A 23,675-nucleotide genomic window follows, 5' to 3' on the forward strand; every position below is an offset into this window, starting at 1 on the left:
CCTCAGAGAGCTCTGTAGTCTTCTCCATAGATTGGCTACACAAATCTAAACACCTCCTTCAGAATGCACCCATATTGCCATGACTGATGGTCGGGACAGGTGATATTGTGACTGGCAGAGATATGGGTTGGCACAGACACAAGATAGACTAAGTTCCACTATTTTATTTACAAGGATGTAAATTACAGAACAGTGATATTAGAGGTCAAGAGCAGAACAACTGCAGTACAGAACTCCAGCAGAACAGCCAGATCCAAATTCTTAGCCAAATGCTCTGTTTCAAAACTGTCCCAACTGATCTGTAACTCCTCTGCAAACACACTGCATTCTTTACCATGACTATGGGCTTGTCTTCACTGCAAAGTTAACTTGAGTCATAATTTAAGTGTTGCCCCTAACTCGAGTCCAGTTCATACACAAAACCCCTCAACTAGAGCATTATGGTGCTTTAAAATCGAGTTGACTAAAATGTGTTTGCTGATAACATGCTGCTGCCAGAGTGTTGCCACAATACTGCTAGTCCTCCAGTCCTGTACCACAGTTCCCCTACGTGCCCAGAAAAGACAGACAAGTTCTCCCATAATTCATAGAGCAGCTTGGTTTACTGCAGCACAAGGAACCATGGGATGTGCCCCGCCCCCAAAATCTTAGCACAATGTCTTCACTGCAAAGATAGTATAGGTTCTTCGTAGGGTGTTGCCCCTAATGCCCATCCCATCCTCACACAAAACCCTCTCCCCTGAGTTTAGTGGTACTTTCAGCTAAAGCTATCTGGCCCAGCTGGGAGCCTGGTTTCTATTTTCACTCAAGCTGGCAACCTGAACACACTGCAATGAGAATTACTCCTCCTGGAATTCTGTATCATTGCACAATGCTGAATTTGCACAGAATTAATGCTTCCCACCGAATTCCTGATTTGCCCCCAGTACTCCCATCCACTGTCAGCCCTGGGTAGCCGGAGCTCCCACTGGGGCTGTCAGTGGGAACATGATTATATTGTGTTATTTTGACAAGTAAAATATGCAGAATTTTAAAATATTATGCACAGAATTTTCAATTTTTTGGTGCAGAATTCTCCCAGGAATAGAGAATTCTGCTAGTCCTCCAGTGCCTTCCCACAATTCCTCCCATATGCCAAGAAGGACTGACAAGTTTTCCCACAATTCACTGGAAAGGAATCAGAGTGTCTCTGCTTACTGCAGCACAGAAATCCCTGGGATATTCCCCCAGAAGCCATAGTGACCCCAATGAGAGAGTGCAGCAGCAATGAGGATGCAGTAATTTGGCTAGTGAATTTCAGTGTGGCTGTTCTCATCCAGCTTAGGCTCACTGGGTATTTAGACCAGGATACCAATCATCCAGGTTAACTTTGCAGGGAAGACATACCCATACACAAGTGAGTACAGTGCCAGTGTGGACACAGCAGATTGAATAGTATTATTTCACTGTGTGGTTGAGATGTAACTCAAGTGTAGATAATGCCAGTTAACTCTGCAGTGAAGACATATGGTTGTCACTCAAAATCATCTGCAACACAAGAGAGTTTCTAGTATAAGTTATTGTATTGCTAAAGAATCTCTGCCTTTGAGGCAATGGGTGACTACAGCCAGGGGCGGCTCTAGGAATTGCGCTGCCCCAAGCAGGGCGGCATGCCGCAGGGGGTGCTCTGGCGGTCGCCGGTCCAGCAGCTCCGGTGGACCTCCTGCAGATGTGCCTGCGGAGGGTTCGCTGGTCCCGCGGCTCCGGTGGACCTCCCGCAGGCACGCCTGCGGATGCTCCACTGAAGCCGTGGGACCAGCGGACCCTCCGCAGGCATGCCTGCGGGAGGTCCACCAGAGTCACCTGCCGCCCTCCCGCGGCACGCCGCCCCAAGCACGCGCTTGGCGCTGGGGTCTGGAGCCGGCCCTGACTACAGCCTCTGAGGAGAGAAACAGCATGGTCCTCTAAATTCCCCATTTAAATATTCTATTAACTCAGCTCACAGAGAGATAGGTGGACCTGCAATGGTCGCCTCTCTGCCACATCTCATAAAGGAGACAGTAATAAATCAATTAATTTTGTAGTTTTGCAATTCTTATCACAATCATATTTTAGCTGCTGTTTATTTTTTTTGAAACCACACAGCCAGCCTGTCCAAGAGTTCACTTTCATTCACAGTTTTCCAAACAAGTTATCCTATGGCTTCATTAGCGCCAGAATCAAAAGAGTTCAAACCTTTTCTAGCACTTTTGAAGGCGGAGGGCAATAATAGAGCTCATCAGCTAATGGGCTGTGGGCTGTGCATAGAGTTTCTGCGGAGAATTTCTTCTATAAAATCAAGCCAGAGTAGGTGAACGCAAACTGTGCCCATTATGGTAAAGACACATTTGTATGTCTTATTAAAATATTCCATGAATATGTATTATTCTAATATTAATATAAATTAACAATACCCAATTAATATAATTTATATTATTTAAAAATTAATATAAATGCTTCAGTCAAAGTTTGACTATAATTAGGATATAAATAATATGGCAATAATAGTATATTTTATTGGTTCATTAACACTTCGGCTGAGGGCCTGTAAAGAAAATAAAGGGGAACAAGGAAAAGACTAATGAATCCAAGAATTCAGTTGTTACCATACAAACTTAGGTCTGGTCTACATACAGTTGTTGTGCCAGTATAATTATTTCGGACAGGGTATTTTGTTTGTTATTTAATCACAACCGGTACAGCTGTACAGCCCTAGTGTGGATGTAGCTATATCAGTATATCGGTGCCTTATGCTAGCATAGTTTAGTCCCGTCCCACACAGGACTAAGCTATACTGATATAAACTCATACCAGTATAACTGCATCCTGCCTAGGGGTGTTGCTCTGCTCTAAATGTTCCAGTATAGTTAAAGTGTTTTATGTTTAGACAAGCCCTTAAAGCAGGAAGTAGTGACAGAGCTCTCATCTGTCTGCTCCAAAAATACAGCCCCCGACCATTTGAACTCCTGATAGCAGACACTTGAGCATGTCTGATGATCGATCCAGCAGAAGAAACTGCATGTAAACCATTAGCCAGCGCATTGCAAGATAGAAGGACAAAACAAAGGGAAATGTTGAATTTCAATAGTAACTCCCCACATATCCTCACACACAACTATTTCAAATTTGATGACAATATATATCTCCAGATCAGTGGCACCGCTATGGGCACCCGCATGGCCCCACAATATGCCAACATTTTTATGGCTGACCTGGAACAACGCTTCCTCAGCTCTCGTCCACTCACACCCCTTCTCTACCTGCGCTACATTGATGACATCTTCATCATCTGGACCCACGGGAAGGAGACTCTGGAAAAATTCCACCATGATTTCAACAGCTTCCATCCCACCATCAACCTCAGCCTGGACCAATCTACACAGGAGGTCCACTTCCTAGACACCACGGTGCAAATAAGTGATGGTCACATTAACACCACCCTTTACCGAAAACCTACCAACCGCTATACCTACCTTCATGCCTCCAGCTTCCATCCCAGGCACACCACATGATCCATTGTCTACAGCCAAGCACTGAGGTACAACCGTATCTGCTCTAACCCCTCAGACAGAGACCAACACCTACAAAATCTCTATCAAGCATTCTCAAGACTACAGTACCCACACGAGGAAATAAGGAAACAGATCAACAGAGCCAGACGTGTACCCAGAAGCCTCCTACTGCAAGACAAACCCAAGAAAGAAACCAACAGGACTCCACTGGCCATCACATACAGTCCCCAGCTAAAACCCCTCCAACGCATCATCAGGGATCTACAACCCATCCTGGACAATGATCCCACACTTTCACAGACCTTGGGTGGCAGGCCAGTCCTCGCCCACAGACAACCTGCCAACCTGAAGCATATTCTCACCAGTAACTGCACACTGCACCATAGTAACTCTAACTCAGGAACCAATCTGTGCAACAAACCTCGATGCCAACTCTGCCCACATATCTACACCAGTGACACCATCACAGGACATAACCAGATCAGCCACACCATCACCGGTTCATTCACCTGAACGTCCACCAATGTAATATACGCCATCATATGCCAGCAATGCCCCTCTGCTATGTACATCGGCCAAACTGGACAGTCTCTACGGAAAAGGATAAATGGACACAAATCAGATATTAGGACTGGCAATATACAAAAACCTGTAGGAGAACACTTCAACCTCCCTGGCCACACCATAGCAGATCTTAAAGTGGCCATCCTGCAGCAAAAAAATTTCAGGACCAGACTTCAGAGAGAAACTGCTGAGCTTCAGTTCATCTGCAAATTTGACACTATCAGCTCAGGATTAAACAAAGACTGTGAATGGCTTGCCAACTACAAAACCAGTTTCTCCTTCCTTGGTTTTCACACCTCAGCTGCTAGAAGAGGGCCTCATCCTCCCTGATTGAACTAACCTCGTTATCTCTAGCCTGCCTCTTGTTTGTTTATATATACCTGCCCCTGGAGATTTCCACTATATGCATCCGACGAAGTGGATATTCACCCACGAAAGCTCATGCTCCAAAATGTCTGTTAGTCTATAAGGTGCCACAAGACTCTTTGCTGCTTTCCCACATAATGTCAGGATCAGGTGTTTTTTTTCCCCTTCCTTCTTTAAACCTACTCATACTTTTAAAATATTAGGAGTATGGCTATAGGAAACCCCATTGCTGGCTTAAAAATGTTTTAGATAGAATTTGGATAGTCCAAAAAACACCGAATGTAAATATTAACTCAAAATAATAAACTGAATAATTCTCTTTTAGCTCAATCAACTCCTTTCCCCAACATCATACAGTTCAGAAATGATTAGGCTACATCCTCACAAGAAATTTGCGATGCTCTAACTAACTAGTCAGTACTCTTGGGTTTCAAATCCAGTGAATTGCCGAAAAAATCCTAGGAGTTTGAATAGCCAGAAAAGTCCCATAATTCCTCTGTTAGAAAAGATATACCCTTCATTTATACTTGAGAAAAACTTGTTTGTTTCAAGAGAGTAGAAGAGCTCTGACAGTGCATCCAGCTATGTTTGACTTGCAATTTCTACTCCTACTACTAAGTCAGGGCCAAGAAGACAGCTGTGGCAGATCCCCACTTTGCCATCTCCTTCCAGCCTTTCACTGGTGTATTGCTGGTTCCCAGGACCCTACAGATCCCTCTGCTGAAATTAAGTGCTACCCTGCCCTTTCTAGGTCTTGTCAGGTCTCTGATTCCAGAAATGATCAGAAGTGAGCCAGAGACTCTTCATTCTCAGACAAGGAATAAGATCAAAGAAAATTAATAAGTACAAGCAGATTGAGCTAAATGTGGCTGGTGAAGTCTAAAAAAGAAACTTGAAACTCACATAGTGGCTAATGAGGAAAACAGAACAAGTGCAGACTAGGAAACCAGGCTCAAGGAGAGTACAATGCATTACACTTGATTTTGTTGGTAAGGTTCAAACCAAGTACTTTCAGATAAACTTATAGGACAATCCTCTATGCACTGAATGCTGCTAGAGAATCCTAGCTAAGGGCATTCAGAGAAAGATTCAGAGAAGGCTTTTGGCACTTGGATTGTTTCAATGATATAAAAATTATATTAAGAGCAGCAGAAACTAAAAAAAAGAGTTTATTTTAGACAGAAAATAACATTTTCTTATTCTTTAGAGCTTGGTCTGGCCACCCATGTCAGGAGAAGAGAAATGTCTGTAATTACAAAACAATGTATTGGAGGGTGCAAATGTAGTTGTATCATTTCTCAGTATACTCCCAGTGATCCATAACAGTAAATCTTATTCATTTGGGGACAAAACATTAATGATTAAGTTACCAGTTCAAATAAAAACAGAAAAGTTGAGCTAAAGTTTGGATTCAGCTTTACACTGGGTTTGTACTTTTATAAGCTTTTGTATTCTTACCTGTTTTTCTTTAAGTCAAAATAAGTCAAAACATAGGTTATTTAATGAATGGATTCATCTCTGGTGCTCCCATTACATAGAACTGTTTAGACCGAAGGGAAAATTAGGATTTGTTCAGATAATAGTACAGATTTAATGTAATCCCTTGCACAACAAGAATGGTCAGGTGACTCTGTCCGATTACTATTCTTCTTTCATCATATGAGTATTCATGAGAGAGATATAACCTTCGCCAGTCAAAGATAAAAGTTAATATGGTAGCTGTGTCAGCTCTAAGGAGAGGTATTGATAATGTTTTTCTATGAATTCTGAGGGCATTCAATTTACTTAGTATCATCACCAAGACACTGGCTGATTATGAAGAATAGACTGGGTATTTTAGTCATAAGAAGATGCTTAGTTTTGTTTTCGATATATGTATCGCATCCAATAAGATTGACCTTTTCCGTTCTCTTAACTTCTGCTTTCTCCCTTCTTTCACAAACAAATGACATTCAAATTACTTCTTCTTGATGCATATTTTATTGAGTGGATACTTAATTTAATTAACTCCTGTTTGGGCTATTTTTAACTGATAACCAGATTTTAACTACAATTTTCTCAAATAACTACTTTCTGTAGATCAACACCTTCACGCCAATATTTTCTCTCCCCACCCCCAGTCAAATAGAATAGCAACCTTTAGAGCAATATTATCACAATTGCTTTCAAAATAGTGTCTCTCTATAAAACTAATTTGAAGTACTGCGTAATACTATTCTCCACTACAGAAAAATCAATCAATGACAGAGTTTCCATATAGCTGACAGAAGAATAAAGAATTTATTTATAGCTGTGATACAGTACAAAATCTGCAGTGTGCTTAGATTCTGTAAGATTTAGGAAATAAATTCCGATTCCTTGCTTTTGCTGATAATTTGAGCCTTCTATATTAATGATAATGATCTATAGTACCTTTCATCCCAAAAAATCCCGAAGTCCTTTCTAATACACCAACGGTCACTTTATACACCACTGAAGGAACTTCAGTGGGCATATGTGTGAACTGTTAATGATGCACAACAGCATGACACATTACAAAACTATTTAGGGGCACACATGATGAGTTCAGCTTATGCAGGGAAAGTGAAGTAGGCAGGTGGTAGAATGTAGTGGACATCAACTGTATTTAACACTTCCACTCTTATGAAGAATGCTATTGGATCTTAAATTTATTTATGAAATGACCACAGGTGATCAGTAAAGAGACACTGTTTTTCATGTCTAATTTAAAAGATACCTTCTTCAGCAAAATGGCTCTTAATGCTGTGCTGGACCATTAGGTGAATACTGATTGGGAGAAAAGCACTGCCAAATATCAACCCAATCTAATGATGCTTTGTTTGTGAGCGCTCGTGGGGCCATTGAACATGGTGGGATTGCTGTAGGTGTACCAGATGATACTTTACACAACTGTCACTGAATATCAGCTGCTAAAGCCACTTAATACATTGCTGAACATTGCTAACTTAAAAAAGAAAAAAGGAAAACGTGATACCATTGGTAAGTCTTCAATCATAAAGTGAAAAAGTGAAAATATGATCATTTGTTCCATAGTTTTTCTTTAAATATCTGTACAGATTTCTGATACATTTTGATGATATCTATGTAAGAACATCAGCACAGTGTAAAATGTTACTGGGCTTTACTGACAGACATTTTGAATATTAAAATATTCAGTCATGGAATTGTTATTTCTTCTTTTTAAGATATAAATGTACTACAATGTACTGCTGCGGTTAGTTTCCATTAATGCTCTTTTGTAACAAAATCAGGGGAAATAGGAAAAGCCACAAATTCATTCCGAATTATTGCTTATTGAAAGGAATACATACCCCCACAGACATTGCCATCCATATCTTCACACTGTCGATCATCACATTCACAGGTTTTACCATGAACTCTGTTATCTCCTGGAGGGAAACAAGTGCACTGGCCACATTCACATTTCCCTGTAAGAAAAAACAATTGTTAGGGTCACAACATCATCAAGATTTAATGAATAAAAACTGGGGGGGGGGGAGAAATGTTCTGCTTCTACAAAGACATAAAGCACAAGTCAGTCGGTGTCAGCTGAAGTGTAAATACTTCTAAGAAAGAAAAACGGTTGAAAACAAAATAATGTCATGTGGCTGGTGGGAATGGCATTAATCTTCTTTACAGTTTTATTCTTGTCAGTATTAATGGGAATTTTATCACATGATAGCCCCTACCTTTGCATAGCTGAACTATTGGTATATGTTTCCCTACGTAATTAACTCTCCAAACTAATTCAAACATTTGGTATGTGTGGTATGAACACCAGATGTGGATGCAATCATCTAGAAAAGTAATTTACAGAGTGGCCCAGGAAAGCTTTCTAGTATGGGATACTAGTAGCATAACTCGCCTAACACTTTGGTACAAATGCCAAACAGGAAGGTAAAGAATTAATGCTCCTATGACCTGTCCTCTTTCTTAAACAGAGGTGAGAGTGTGCCTGCGGATCTGGGTTTGAAGGACGCAGCAGGTGAAATGCAACCTCTGAAATATTCTTCCAGCCTCACCAGTCCTCTCTATACTGGGACTCCATAAAGTTGGAAGGGATAATGGAGCCAGCCACGCTCCAAGAGATGCTCTTCCCCAATAATCTCATGAACACTGACTGAGGCAGGGGCCGCTGGAAATATAGTATGTGACAATGTAAGAAAAGACTATCATAATGGATGGGATCTCCTAATGGATTTGATTTGGAAATTTCTACTTGACCAGTTTTTCCGCTCTTCAAAAAAACAAACTCATTAAACATAATTGCAAGGGCAACCTTAATCCTGGCATTTCCTAATTTTTCAGTACTTGACTTTGCAACCTTAATGTCAGTCTAATGTAGTATTTTGTATGCAACAACACTGTAGGGTGCTACAAATGTATATATCTAGGAATAATGTGATGCAATTGAGAATTTACATTGAATGTCTGGAAGAGTGTGCTAATGGCGAAAATTATTAGGATGTGCAAGACATGTAGAATTCAATCAGAGAAAGCACTAGTCTGAATCAAAGCTAATCCCATTTTCAACAGTGCCTTAGGCACTTAGACTAAGTCTCCTTGAAAAATCATTGTTGAATTTGGGACACAGCCTCCTAAGTCACTTAGGGTATGTCTGTATAGCATTATGGAGCCAGGGGGAATGAGTAACCCGGCTCAAGTCAACAGACTTGGGCTAGCAGGGCTCACACTAGTGCTCTACAAATAGCTGTACAGACAGCACTTTGAAGTTGCAGCTCAAGTTCTGAAGCCCATCTGGACCCCTAGGCTTCAGAGCTCGAGCCCCAGCCCAAGCCACAACTTCCAAGCGCTATCTATAGAGCTGTTTTTAGAGTACTTGCACGAGCCCTGCTAGCCCACATCTCTCAGCCTGGGCTGGGAGGTTCACACCTGCTGGCTCCAAAATGCTGTGTAGACAAATTAAAAGTACCTTAGGGAAATTGTACCAAAAGCTATTTTGAACTCTTAAAGGTTAAGAGTTGTATCAAATATGTATTGCTGTGATTTTGAAATATTTTAAAAGGTACATTTAAAAATATTTTTATTGTGGTGACAAATAAGAATCTTACACAAATTAACTCATGCATTTTTTCCCCTCTTTTACAAATAGTTCCAGAATCTTGTGTCATATAATGTAATTCTTTTCTACCTTTTTGACTACATTAGTAAAGGTGGCGCTGTGTTGCTAGAGAAGTGACTTGATTTTAATTTTTAGTTTACATCTCAAAGAACCAGAATGATCATTGGATCTGAGGTTTTGAATGCTTTCTTCCCCTGCTCAACTGGGGTGTACTCAAGTAACCTCAAGCAAATTTCACATTTATAAACAAATAAATAAATAAATAAATAATCATCAAAACAGCCAATTCCTGAGAGAGACAGACAGAAGGAAAGACAGATTAGCATGCTGAGGAGGACTAAATTTCAGGTCACCACATAAAAGATTCCTCCCCAGAAAAATCAGCAGAGAGCATTTTCCAAACCCAGAGTGAGATAATCTAAGGGAGAGTACTATTTTATCAAATGCATCTGCACAGAAATAACAGCAGGCACACTCTCTATGACTTTATTCTCTTCCTTCTTATTGTGATAACCATACATGCAGTACAAACTCAATCCGTTCGAGAGTAATTAGAGGCTCACATGAAACCAAAGAGATCAGCACTTTACTTACATACTCTTTCTTTGACTAGAATAATAGGTTTACCATAGCAACCTGATTATAGAAGAAAAGCTACTACCAAATACATCCAAAACTCTCTTTAAAATGCCAGGGCATATAGAAACAATTAAACACTTGAGGACTATAATAGTCTGCACCTTTTCACCCAGGAAAGCAAGCACTACACCTTGTGAGACTGAAGAGGAACAACTTGACTCCAGATGTTTAATATCAAGTGACTTCCATTGCCTCTTGTTACACAAGGGTGGCTAATGTTTTTGAGCTGTACAGTAACTGCAGATCAAGGAGGCTTTGTGATGCTATTAAAAAGCCTAACATATCCAATATATATGTCTGAGGGACAAGGGTCCAAATCCAAGAATACCAGGATAATTACACAGGCATATTTACCAGCCTAGGAGCCTAATATTTCCAAGCACTGACAGTCAGTCATTCTTTATGTAATTTCTATAAAATCCTGCTTTCCTCACTCAGACAAAACTCCCACTGTAGACAATAGGAGTTTTACCTGAGGAAGTACTGACTGAAAACCGAATAGCTTCAAATATTCAGCCCTTTTAATTTTACCCACCACTTACTATACACACTTTTTCATTTCCTATTGTCCAGCCAGTGCTTGTAAAAAGAATAACTAAAGCGAGTAGTGCCTAGTGTGATATTAAATCTGCCCCCTCATGCAATTTGCTGTGACCATTAGCATCATGAATTTGAAGCAATTTTTAGCTGCCTACAGAGGGTGACTGAACCTTCCTTTCGTACAGGCAATTTTGATTTCAAAACAGTGTGCTAGAACTACATAATTTGTAGAAAAACAGATTTCTGCCCTTTTAATGCCTGAAAAAACACCAGAAAGGTTCAGAACACAGAACCACCAATGTAAAAGTGAACAGTAAATACAAAACTTTTCTTCCTTCAGAAATATCGCCTTTCCCTTTCCATAGCAGCACACATTTTCTGTGTGCATTTTATTGGGAATTCAGGCATTTTATACAAGAACAAGAAACAAAATGATTAATTTGGCTTTATGTAAAGCATTTGAAGCCAAATGGCAAAATTAGTTTCTGACCCAAGCTGGACTTGTGGTGGACCCATACCATGCTATGGGGAGGAATAGTACCTTACAAATGGTGTAAAATAGGAGATGGTCCCTTGAAGAGGGTGTGACAGGTTGGATCACAGAAACCCCCCTGGGAGCTGCCAACTGATGTGCCCAGACTACCTATGCTCCTGTTTTCCCTGCCAGCTTGGGACTCCAGCACCCTGTCTTGCTGAGCCAGACACTCCCATCTGCTCCAACAAAGACCCAGGGTCTGAATTACTTGTCCCAAAGTTTACCTGAAAAGAGTTCACAGAAGTGTGCTTGTCTTTAGCACTCAGATGCCCAACCCCCAATGGGGTCTAAACCCAAATAAATCCATTTTAACCTGTATAAAGCTTTTGCAGGGTAAACTCATAAATTGTTCACCCTCTATAACACTGATAGAGAGATATGCACAGTTGTTTGCTCCCCCAGGTATTAATACATACTCTGAGTCAATTAATAAGTAAAAAGTGATTTTATTAAATACAGAAAGTAGGATTTAAGTGGTTCCAAGACAGAACAAAGTAAGTCACCAAGCAAAATAAAATAAAATGCGCAAATCTATGTCTAATCAAACTGAATACAGATAAGATCCTCACCAGTTCCAGAATGCTCTCTTTTATTGACTAATCTCCTTTTAGGCTGGGTCCAGCAACTACTCACACCCCCTGTAGTTACTGTCCTTTGTTCCAGTTTCCTTCAAGTATCTTGGGGGGTGGAGGGGCTCCCTCTTTAGCTAGCTGAAGACAAAATGGAGGGGTCCCAAATAGACTCTCTTGTAGGTGGAGACCCCCTCCTTACTCCTATGCAAAGTCCAGCTCCAAGATGGAGTTCTGGAGTCACCTGGGCAAGTCACATGTCCATGCATGACTCACAGTCTTTACAGGCAGAAGCCATTGTCCACATGGTATCTTGTATGTCTCCAGGAAGACTTCTTATGTGGATTGGAGCTTTCCAAGATGCATTGTTCCCCAAGTGCTTCCTGATCGGGTACTTAACCTTGCAAATTCCTTCCTAAAGAAGCAGACCAAATGCCTCATAAAGCTTGCTTAATTTCTAAGTAAGTATACAGCCAATATTCTTAATCTCAAGTAAAAAATGATATATGTGTACAAATAGGATGAATAGATATAGTAGATCATAACCTTTACAGAGATGTTACATGGCACAGGCAGCACAAGACATATTCCAGTTATGTCATATTCCCATAAAGCATTATGGGGTACAGCATCACAGAGGGGTCATGCCTTTAAGATAAAGCAGCATTCTGCCTCTTGGTATGGCCAGCTCACTCTACCAGTTAATGTGTGAGTAGGACCACAACCCCACCTCCTTGCCCCACTGTTCACCAAAGGCATAGTGGAGCCAGCAAAATACAAGGAAGAAACTATTGAAAAGATGCAAGAATAGAATGGTCTCCTGTGTGTCGCCCATTAAAAGAACTGCTAAAATGAAAAAAAAAAAAAAAGTGCTGGGGCGGCAATTATGACAGGACGTGAGGCTTTGCCAGCAGGTAGGCTCCTTGCATACCCCACCCCTGAACAGACCTGCAAGATAAAGCCTGTCTCAATCTAGCCCCTAGCATTTGCTCTCAGCAGGGCTAAAGATTGCTTCCACATAGACAAGTCCTGAGGTTCCTTATCAGCTTTTACTCTGCTGTTTTGCCCACTTTCATGATTTTAAAGCCATTGTAATGCTAGCAGGTGGTCCTAACTCCCAGATAAAAAGTAAATTTCTAGCTCTCATGGTTTTAGAGAAAAGCTTTAAGTGATGTGAGTCCACCCTGAAATCTTGAAAGCAAAGAAATGGGGAGGAAAAAGCACCTTTTTTAAAGCTCATGATCTTGGCGGGGCCTGATTCTGACATGATTTTTGAACATTTAGAGTTGGCAATACTGCTGATGTACACAAATGGGAGCAGAGTATGCAGAAGGGTAGAACACTGAAGAACTACTTCAGAATTTGGCCCACAGAAAAGAGAAAAAATGCAATGTCTACTTCTGGAATATTGCACGGAAACTTTGTTAGTTTTGATATGAGCACGTTACTGTTTATGCTTCCTGGCTGGATGGCCATAACGCTTAGAATCAAATTTCTGGTTGGAAGCACTCATATTTATAACTTCATTATTTGCTTTACAGAAATACTTTCTAATATTCATTCAAATTTGCTATTTCCATGTACCAGTCAGCTGAGCTGCTAGAAGGCTACATTCTTCAGTTTAAAGGAAGACAACAAATCTGTAGTTAGTGATGCAACTCTAGCTAGGGAGCATTGTAACTGCTGTGCTGTAGCAGTTTATCTTTGGAGCATTATTCAGTAAGAGGAATTGGAAACTGCTAATTGTGGGTGCATGTAACTGGCTTATGGTAAAGCCTGGTACTGGATTCCTAAGAAGAAAAGAAAGTAAATCCTGTTATAATTTTCACTTTAGTATTTGGAGGATTCCTATAGAAAATCCAGCTGCAGTCTCCCAAGAAGGATATGAATTAGTGGTCTGTGCAAATACTTTAAGTCAGATAGAGCAGTTCTGTAGTACAGAACTGGTAAGTAAAGTAACACAGCTTACCTCCCCTCTGTGTAGGTTATACTTGAAAACAAAGGGAAAGAACTAAATTGTTATCCCTTTACCTGGGAGGTCACAACCCCCTTAGGTCCAGGCAGAAGTTACGGCTCCCTCCTACCATTCTTCCATGTACTAGGTAGAAATCTTGCCCTGCTGCTTTTACTTATTCAGCATAAATCACAATATGGACGTGAACTGTTATTTTTCTTTGTGAAAGATAACAAGTTTAGCTGTTGAACTCTAGGAAAAGAAGTGCAAAACATGCTAAATGTGTTTACTGAATCCTGCTTTTCAATTCTATCCCTTCAGGATGCTTAGAACATAGCAACATTTCCCCTACACTGAGAAAAAAAGATTCTTTAAACAGCTGAATGTCTGGCTCGTCTCATCTGAGAGATGAAAAACTGGGACATATTTCTTTATGCAGATTCTGGACAACTGGGAGGTAGCTTTCCACTGGCAACTTGTAAACAATGTCATCTGTACTCTCTCCTGACATGTTGGAACAAGGAATAGTTTTCCCATTTTGCAAGTATTTCATGAACATGCTTCAGCAGAGTTCAGTTTGTTTCAAAGGCTTTGCTGTGCTTGAAGATTTGTGACACTAAGGGATTTTCACCCTGTAGTTTGAGATTCAGAGAGTTGCGTTATGTCAGTAAGGAAAAAAGGATCGCACAACCAGTGCCGGCTGCTCAGTCTGGGGAGTTCAACTGCTGCATGCAAAATGTGATTCAACTCTTGGGTGTAAATCATCCCTCCTGTAGTAAAGAACATCAGATCTTGCTTGTGTGGGTCCTTGCTTGTACGTCCAGTGTGAATGAGGCACATAGTATTAATCACAACACATCAGATTGTCACTGATATCTATGCTATGCTCGATGCTGCAATGATAGGCACATATGCTTATATGAGACCACATAAGTGGCCTGGTATCCTAATTCTGGCAGTGGCCCACACAGCATGCCTCAGAGGAAAGTGAGATCTCCCTATAATGCAGCTAATCAACTGTGCAATGCTTCACATGTGAAGAAGGTCCTTCCTATCCCCTATAGCAAGCACCTTTCATCTGGAAACATGAGATGCTTTAGGACTCAGACCAATAGCTACAAGGGTCAAGAAGGATTCTCTCAGCACTGCAAAGTGGCTTGGTTAATTTTTTAAGAGGTGGTGGAAAGAAGATTGCCTTCCTTTTAAAATTCATTCACTGATCACACTTTTTTTCTGTAGCACACTTGGAAACACCAAAGTCTACACCCAGCTCCTCTTATATGAGTGTGCAAAATTAGAAAGTAAAGATGTGAGCTTCAAATCCTGCATTAAAGTTTTATCATAATAAACAGAAAGTGAAAATTATGTTCTGAAAAAGAAATACCGAAGGGCTACGTAAGAAATAGACTTGGGGTATCAAACTTATTCTGTGAGGAGGGCCAAATTACCCTATGAGTCAGAGTCTGGGGACCAGAAATAAAAAATTCACAACAGGAATCTAATTTTGCAGTTTTTGTCCAACTGTGGAATGTGCCTCTTTACTCAGTTTAAATGAATGTGATATTTAGAAGACTTTAAAAAAGTAAAAGATTTACTCTTTTCTACTGTCCTTTAACTTACCCCGCTGTGCACCCTCTCCTTTTGTGAGTTTTCCCTATTCTCTTCCAACACTTTTGGAATTTCTCACCACCCCCCCGAAACCAGGGAAGTCATTTGAGAACCCTCCTCGGCCAAGCACTACCCAAAGGCTGACGTATCAAAGCAGCAGATGATGTAGAGTTCCAATGAGTGAGTAAATCGAGTCAGTACATTTCAACAAGATGCCCTTTGGATGGAAGAGAGACACACCCTCTCGCACAGTTCAGTGGATGCAGATCCCCTAATAAAGGCCCCTGGAGTAGTAGGGAAGCAGGTATAACTATATGCTATAGTTTTGATTAAGAAGTCACTTGTTTTTCAAATCAATCAGAAAAATGAAAACATGCCTGAGAACAACTCATAAAAAGTTATTGGCAGCATGACTGCCTCAAGAATATCAAGGCTGAAGTGCCCAGCTAGGGATATAAATGCTCCTGATAAGAGCTTCTTTGGATCACACAGACCTCAGATAAAATGAAAATTGCTTTAATAAATCTAAAGCAGTCTTTCCAGACTCCATACCATTCTGAGTAACTTTCTGGCTACAGATTTTTAATACAGCACTTATTCTTCCTGCTTTGCATTTTAAGAGTACAAAACATTTGTTACTCACTCTAATGCAAGCACTTTCTGTTATCATCCCAGCCGAGCTTTCAATGACAAGCCTAGAGAAAGGGTGTTATTTCTATAGCACCAAGTCAAACCCAGCAACCACCTCCACCAGCACTGGTTCAGTTTCTGCAGCTTTCCTGGTATAGACACATTATTAGAATGGAACACCAGCAGATTCTGAAGCATGTGTACCACGAATGCCACTACGCAGCTGGTGATCACGTGGGTGCCAAAGATCGTCAGTGATGGACAGCCCTTAAGCTGACCACCTTAACGATCTAGATAGAGATTGATCTGGGAAGTACTCAGAGACCTGCCATCATGACAATGATAAATAGTGGAGTAGATGCTTCTATATTTAGGAAAGTAGCCACATTTATATGAGTGTCTCTTAAGGTATGTCTTCACTCCAAAGAAAAACTTGCAGCACTAAGTCTCAGACCCTGGGTCAAGTGACTTGGGCTGCAGCACTACAAATAGAAGTATAGACATTTCTGCTCAGGCAGGAGTTCAAGCTCCAAGACCCTCCCCCCTTACTGGATTCCAGAGTCCATGAGGCTGAAGGGGGTTGTTTGAAGGCCATAGGTGGGTGGTGGGGGGCGGGGTTCAGGAAAGATTTGTGTATAATTTATAGTTCTGCTCAAGTGAGCACCTCCCTGAAATGCTTTAAAGGTCAGTTGGAGCCCTTACTTTGCAATCTCCACTTATTTCAAAAAGGTATGCGGAAGCCTTTGCCAAAGGCCCTGCACCCTTACCGGTTGCCCGTCATCCTTGCCTTAGCCACAGTACAGCTTGTAAACTATGCTGGGGATGAGGCAATTGTTCCCATGAATGTTCTGAAGTGCTGTGGAATCCTTGTCACAGCTCCTGTGCACTTCAGAAGCCCACAGAAACTGTTGCTTCAGCCCCGTCTTTAAGAGACTAGCTAATCCACCAAGGCCAGGTCTACACTACAAACTTACATTGGTATAACTAGGCCGCTCAGGGCTGTGAAAAATCCCCACCCCTGAGCAATGCAGTTAATCCAACCCAGCCCCCATGTAGACAGCACTATGTTGATGGGAGAGCTTCGCCCATCAACATAGCTGCCAACTCTGGCGAAGGTGGATTAACTACAACAATGGGAGACACTCTCCCATTGGCGCAGTAGCATCTTCACTGAAGTGCTACAGCAGGGCAGGTGCACTGGTGCAGCTGCACCACTGCAGCGTTTTGAGTGTAGACTTGCCCTGAGAAGCTAACTAGCCATGCACACCTATCTGTGCAGCATATCCTTCCTTGAGTACTCAATAACGTTACTAAAAATATCAATTGTACATGCTCAGCACCTGATTTTCAGACTTGTGTGAGTCAGTCAGATCAAAAGCACTGTCCTGTGAAATACAGCCATGCAGGGCCAGATTAAGGCAGGGGCTGTAGGGGCTGCAGCCCCGGCTCAAGGGGGCGGGGCCCCACAATAAATAAATCACAGGTAGCGATCTCCAGCTCCGAGCCGCTAAAAGTCCCGTGTCGCAGCGGGGCACTCAGGCAGGCTGCCTGCATGCCATGGCCCCATGCCGCTTCCGGAAGCGGCTGGCTGCTAGCACATCTCTGCGGCCCTTGGTGGGCGGGGAGGGTGGGAAGATGGCTCTGCGCTGTGCTCCCGCCCCTAGCAGTGGCCAATGTGAGCTACAGGGGTGGCGCTTGTGGGCACGGGCAGCGCACGGAGACACGGTGTCCCTCTCCAGGGGCACGCAGAGACATGCCAGCAGCCGGCCACTTCCGGGAGTGGGCATGGGGCCACAGCACGCAGGCAACCTGCCTGAGCCCTGCTGTGCCGCTGGCCGGGAGCTACCTGTGGTAAGCGCCTCTCGGCCAGAGCCTGCACCTCGCACCCCCTCCTCCACCCCAACCTCCTGCCCCAGATCAGAATCCCCCTTCTGCACCAAACTCCCTCCCAGGAAAAAGACTTGTATACAGGGGCACCACAAAATCTAATAGTCCCAGGCCCACAGGCAAGTTAATTCGGCCCAGCAGCCAGGCACTGCTCAATTCAGCAAGGACTATTTTCCATGCTAAACGTAAACTTTTAAACCTAGGTGGCTTTGACTCAGACTTTTTTTCTGAACAGAATTTGTCTCTTTTTTTTATCTGCTTTATTTCATAACAAGAAGAATGGATTTTCTTTTTTTTAAAATCTCCTTCTCTCAACAAATGTCTAACACTTTTACTCAGAATTCTAAACAATTACCATTGGTAAGAGACCTAACAAGGAATGTTTGAGCCTAACTGGTCAGAGTTTCAAAAAGTTATAAGCTAGTGAAAATTAAGAGTTATAATAGAAAGTGTTATGCAACCTTAACAGTAGTGGTTTGAGACTAGCACCCTGCAATACTTTATAGAGGGACTGTGTCTGGAAGCTTAATTGCACAGTTGACATATGGCATCTGAGATAAACTCTTTTCCTTTTTGACAGACTAATAGCGAAGTACAACTTTTTCTTCTCTCCACAAATCCACTCAGTGCTACTCAACAGATTCAGTGTCAGATAGTCTTTTGCAGCTCTTGCTGATTAGTGGTGCTGATTTGTATCTTTCCCATTTTTTAAAAAAGTTGGGGGAAGAACCACTGCTGTGCTGTTACTTTGCTTTTCAGATTGTTAACTTGTTGACATCTGCTATCACCATCAAGACTGCACGCCTCCTCCATCTGTCTGCTCTCAGTAGCAGGGCTTTGAGGCGAGACTTCTTGAAGGCTGTAATTGTGTTGTTATATAGCAAGTAGAGCAAATTTCTACTGAGCTACACTGAAGAATTAATCAAGTTATAGTTCTTAGAAAAAACAGACTTTTAGTCACGCATTTTACTTTTCCGAGTTAAACCCTTCTACAGTTTCTGCTCTGGGACATACCCTTGCAAAATACAATGACTATAGTTATGGGCACAAGTACTTGAAAGAGAGAAGGTGTTAGTGGAAGCCACCCCACAAAGGAGACATATGTGAAGAAAAAGAGGCTGACAGAAGGCACTGTTATAGAGAAAAGAGCTGCGGAGACAGAGAAGAAGGGAGGTATTAGGAGAGTGGGCTGAGAAGCAGAAAAAGGGAGGACAGATACTGAGCCAAATCCCCAGGGTGTAATAGAGTAAAATTTCTTCCATTAAGGCTTCCTTCTCTTTCTCTCTCCCCCACAGAAAGCTGTCTTCTCTATCAGGGAAGCCCTTCTCTTATCCAGGAACATCTCCTCAAATGGGTACTTTCTGTGTTTCCTCTCCCCGTCCTCCCCCCACCCCTGCTTTCCCCCACTAGGGCAGTGTTTTTCAAAGTAGGGGTCAGGACCCAGTACTGGGTCACGGAATGTCAGGCACTGGGTCCCCTTGCTGATTCAAATTATAATGATCGTTGCCACGCAGTAGCTCTAAAGGGCCACGTGGCAGGGACCAGAAGAGGAGAGAGGTAGGGGGTGGGCAGGAACTGGGGAGGGGAGCAAGTTGGGGCTTGCAGGGCTGCTGTGGGCTTCTCCCCCAGAGCCCAGGAGCTCGCTGCTGCCAGCGAGGAGAGAGGGACCCTTCGCCTGGAGCTCCTGTGCTGCCTCCCAGCAGCGGAGAGAGGGGCCCTCCCCCTGAGCTAGCTGCTGCCGGTGGGAAGAGGGGAGTCCTCTGGCCCTGGCCCCAGCCCCGGGGCAGCCTGCCTGCACCCCAAACCCCTCATCCCTGGCCCCATCCCCGAGCCCAGACCCCCAGCATCCCAATCCTCTGCCCCAGCTCTGAGCCCCATCCTGCATCCTGAACCCCTCATCTCCAGGCCCACCTTAAAGCCCTAACCCCCAGAGCCAGTAATTTCCCTACACCCCCCCTGAATTTTCCCAACACCCCCCCTAGTTTTGTGAGCTAGTTACATACCAATTTAGTGACTGTTTGGAAATCTGAATTTAAACTGAAACATTAATACACTCTTTAAAAGCTTATATAGTGTATGATAAAATATGTGTATCTGAAAAAGTATAATAGATTTGAAAAGTATGAACATAGACTAGCTTCCTTGCTTCCTTATACAGCTGTTTTTTTATGATGTCAGTGCATTCATTTCGGTGATGTTGGCCAACCTAATAATTTCAAATGCTGATTTGTAAGCAAAGTCTAAGGCTATGGCTACACTTGCACTTCAAAGCGCTGCCGTGGCAGCGCTGCCACGGCAGCGCTTTGAAGCGCTAAGTTTAGTCAAAGCGCCAGCTCTGGGAGAGAGCTCTCCCAGCGCTGTCCGTACTCCACCTCCCTGTGGGGAATAACGTACAGCGCTGGGAGCCGCGCTCCCAGCGCTGGGGCTTTGACCACACTGGCGCTTTGCAGCGCCGCAATTTGCAGCGCTGGAGAGGGTGTGTTTTCACACCCTGCTGCAGCGCTGCAAATTTGTAAGTGTAGCCATGGCCTAAATGAGCTCTCCCTGACAGCTAGTGATGAGCTGGGGGCTAAGGCTTCAGGGCCAGATTATATTTACATTCACACCTAATCTACCTAGGTATCCAGCAAACAGCTGTGTTGTCCAAGTGATAGATTTTGGCTGGGGTTGGATTACAAACCACTTGAATGTGGGGGGAAAAGGGATGAAATGTTGTTCTTATTGTATGAGTAAAGGGCAGTAGAACTGTGCTTAGCCTGTGATGATTTGAAGGCATCAAGAGAGAGGGTGGGTACCTGTCCCTCTCCACTGTTTAAAGACAGAGCTGATTAGGCTCCAATAGATAGTCTTTTGTTCTGTTAAGTGACCACTGCAGTTGAAATCACTGACAATCAGGTCTAAGTGCTTAGTCCTGTTGTGGGGACAGTGTTCCTGTGGGTACAGTGTTTTTGTGTAAGAGACAGCCCAGACTGTACTAGCAGTGAGGTTCCCGCACTGAGAGCTCAGCTGAAATCACTGAGAGCTGGTGGAACCTCAAGAGACCAACTCGCAGTGGTCACAGTGGTAGGTGACAGCAGAAGGTGACTGTGCAGGGCCATTGGCAACAGAGCGGTGGAGTGAACGGTGGCACAACGAACAGCCGTGGCCAGAGCGAACTGTGCCTTTTTGTCCCCCTCCTGGAAGGTGTACTCACGTGAAAGCACCTCTGAACTCTGAGTCTCCACTGACCAAGGACAACACCGGTGAGTGGAGTGCGGTGGAGGGAAAAGTGAGGGGCATGTTAAATAAACATTTGTTTGTTGGACTATATTTTAGTCACTTTGCTCCAGAATGCTGGATTTGTGACTGGGAAAATATGTTTCCCAGTAGGCCAAGATTTTTAAAATGCAGTATTTTCCAAGGTTGTTATCTCACATTGTTGCTATCTTGGGAGGTCATTATGTTGGGGAGTTTCTGTACTAAACATTTTTATTATAATTAATTTTTACATAAGAATGGTCATACTGGGTCAGACCCATGGTCCATCTAGCCCAGTACCCTGTTTTACAACAGTGGTCAAGGCCAGGTGCTTCAGAGGGAATGAATAGAACAGGGAATCATCAAGTGATCCATCCCCTGTTGCCCATTCCCAGCCTCTGGCAAACAGGCTAGGGACCCTCTCATCCTGGCTAATAGCCACAGATGGACCTGTTCTCCAGGAATTTATCTAGTTCTTTTTAAAATCCTGTTATAGTTTTGGTCTTCACAGCATCCCCTGGCAAAGAGTTCCCTGGGTTGACTTTATATTGTGTGAAGAAATACTTTCTTTTGTTTTTTTAAAATCTGCTGCCTATTAATTTCATTGGGTGACTGCTAGTTCTTGTGTTATGTGAAGAATTAAATAAAATTTCCTTATTCACTTTCTTCGCACCAGTCAAGATTGTGTAGACCTTTATCATATCCCCATTAGTCATCTCTTTTCTAAGCTGAAAATTCCCAGTCACTTTAATCTCTCCTCCTGTTTCATACCCCTCATCATTTTAGTTGCCCATCTCTGTACCTTTTCCAATTCCAATATATATTTTTAGGATGAGTGACCAGATCTACACACACTATTCAAGGTGTGCACATACCATGGATTTATATAGAGGCAATATGATATTTTCTGTCTTATTATCTATCCCTTTCTTAATGATTCCCAACATTGTTTGCTTTTGTGACTGTTGCTGCACATGGAGTGGATGTTTTCAGAGAACTATCCACAATGACTCCAAGATCTCTTCCTTGAGTGTTAACAGCTAATTCAGATGCCATCATTTTGTATGTATAGTTGAGATTGCTTTCCAATGTGCATTACTTTGCATTTATCAACACTGAATTTAATTTGCCATTTTGTTGCCCAGTCACCCAGTTGTGTGAGATCCCTTTGTAGCTCTTCACAGTCTGCCTGGGACTTAATTATCTTGAATAGTTTTGTATCATCTGCAAATTTTGCCACCTCACTGTTTACCCATTTTTCCAGATGAATATGTTGAATAGGACTGGTCCCAGTACTGACCCCTCAAGGATACCACTATTTATCTCTCTCCATTCTGAAAACTGATAATTTATTCCTACCCTTTGTTTCCCATCTTTTAACCAGTTACTGATCCATGAGAGGATCTTCCCTCTTACCCCATGATGGCTTACTTTTCAAAAGTCAATTTAAATTAAATACATTTTTTTTAAATTATATATTTTTTTAGAAATCTAGATCTGTTATGGTGTAACTTGCATTTTCCTTATGTTAAATTTGCATTATCCTAACAAAACATTTACTTTGTTCACTTTCTTCACATCAGTCAAGATTTTATAGACCTTTAGCATATCCCCCCTTAGTCATCTCTTTTCTAAGCTGAATATTCCCAGTCATTTTAATTTCTTCTCCTATTTCATACCCCTAATCATTTTAGTTGCCCATCTCTGTACTTTGTGCATTTCCAGTATGTCTTTTTTGGGATGAGGTAACCAGATCTGCACACAGTATTCAAGGTGTACATGTGCCATGGATTTATATAGAGGCAATATGATATTTTCTGTCTTATTATCTATCACTTTCTTTAAAAAGCAAAGGTTTCAGAGTAGCAGCCATGTTAGTCTGTACTGCAAAAAGAACATAAGCTTTCGTGGGCTACATCCGATGAAGTGGACTGTAGCCCACGAAAGCTTATGCTCAAATAAATTTGTTAGTCTCTAAGGTGCCACAAGTGCTCCTGTTCTTTTTAAAAAAGCAAACAATGTTGGGAATCACTGACTGCCACTGCACGCTGAGTGGATGTTTTCAGAGAACTATCCACAATGACTCCAAGATCTCTTTCTTGAGTGTTAACAGCTAATTCAGACTCCTTCATTTTGTATGTATAGTTGAGATTGTTTTCCAATGTACATTACTTTGCATTTATCAACATTAAATTTCATCTGCCATTTTTGTTGCCCAGCCACCCAGTTTCATGAGATCCCTTTGTAACTCTTCACAGTCTGCCTGGGACTTACCTATCTTGAACAGTTTTGTATCATCTGCAAATTTTGCCACCTCACTGTTTACCCATTTTTCCAGATCATTTATGAATATGTTGAACAGCACTGGTCCCAGTACAGACCCCTCAGGGATACCACTATTTATCTCTCTCCATTCTGAAAACTGATAATTTATTCCTACCCTTTGTTTCCCATCTTTTAACCAGTTACTGATCCATGAGAGGACTTTCCTCTTACCCCATGATGGCTTACT

General features: G+C 42.2%; 2 protein-coding genes across 6 annotated transcripts in view; one reads left to right on the forward strand and one right to left on the reverse strand.

Moving 5' to 3' along the window:
• FGF14 (fibroblast growth factor 14) overlaps positions 1-8,480 on the forward strand; it is a 239,196-nt gene extending 230,716 nt beyond the window's left edge. Inside the window, exon 7 of the mRNA XM_045008672.1 lies at positions 8,423-8,480. Coding sequence (XP_044864607.1) covers positions 8,423-8,428 — 6 coding nt within the window. The 3' untranslated portion in view covers positions 8,429-8,480. The remainder of the gene's footprint in view (positions 1-8,422) is intronic.
• Positions 1-23,675, reverse strand: part of ITGBL1 (integrin subunit beta like 1) — a 220,838-nt gene that overhangs the window by 16,302 nt on the left and 180,861 nt on the right. For all 5 annotated transcript variants that reach the window (XM_045008639.1, XM_045008648.1, XM_045008631.1 and 2 more), the window contains one exon: positions 7,793-7,909. In XM_045008639.1, coding sequence (XP_044864574.1) covers positions 7,793-7,909 — 117 coding nt within the window. The remainder of the gene's footprint in view (positions 1-7,792; positions 7,910-23,675) is intronic.

Source organism: Mauremys mutica, chromosome 1 (assembly GCF_020497125.1).
Source record: "Mauremys mutica isolate MM-2020 ecotype Southern chromosome 1, ASM2049712v1, whole genome shotgun sequence".
NCBI lineage: Eukaryota > Metazoa > Chordata > Testudines > Geoemydidae > Mauremys > Mauremys mutica.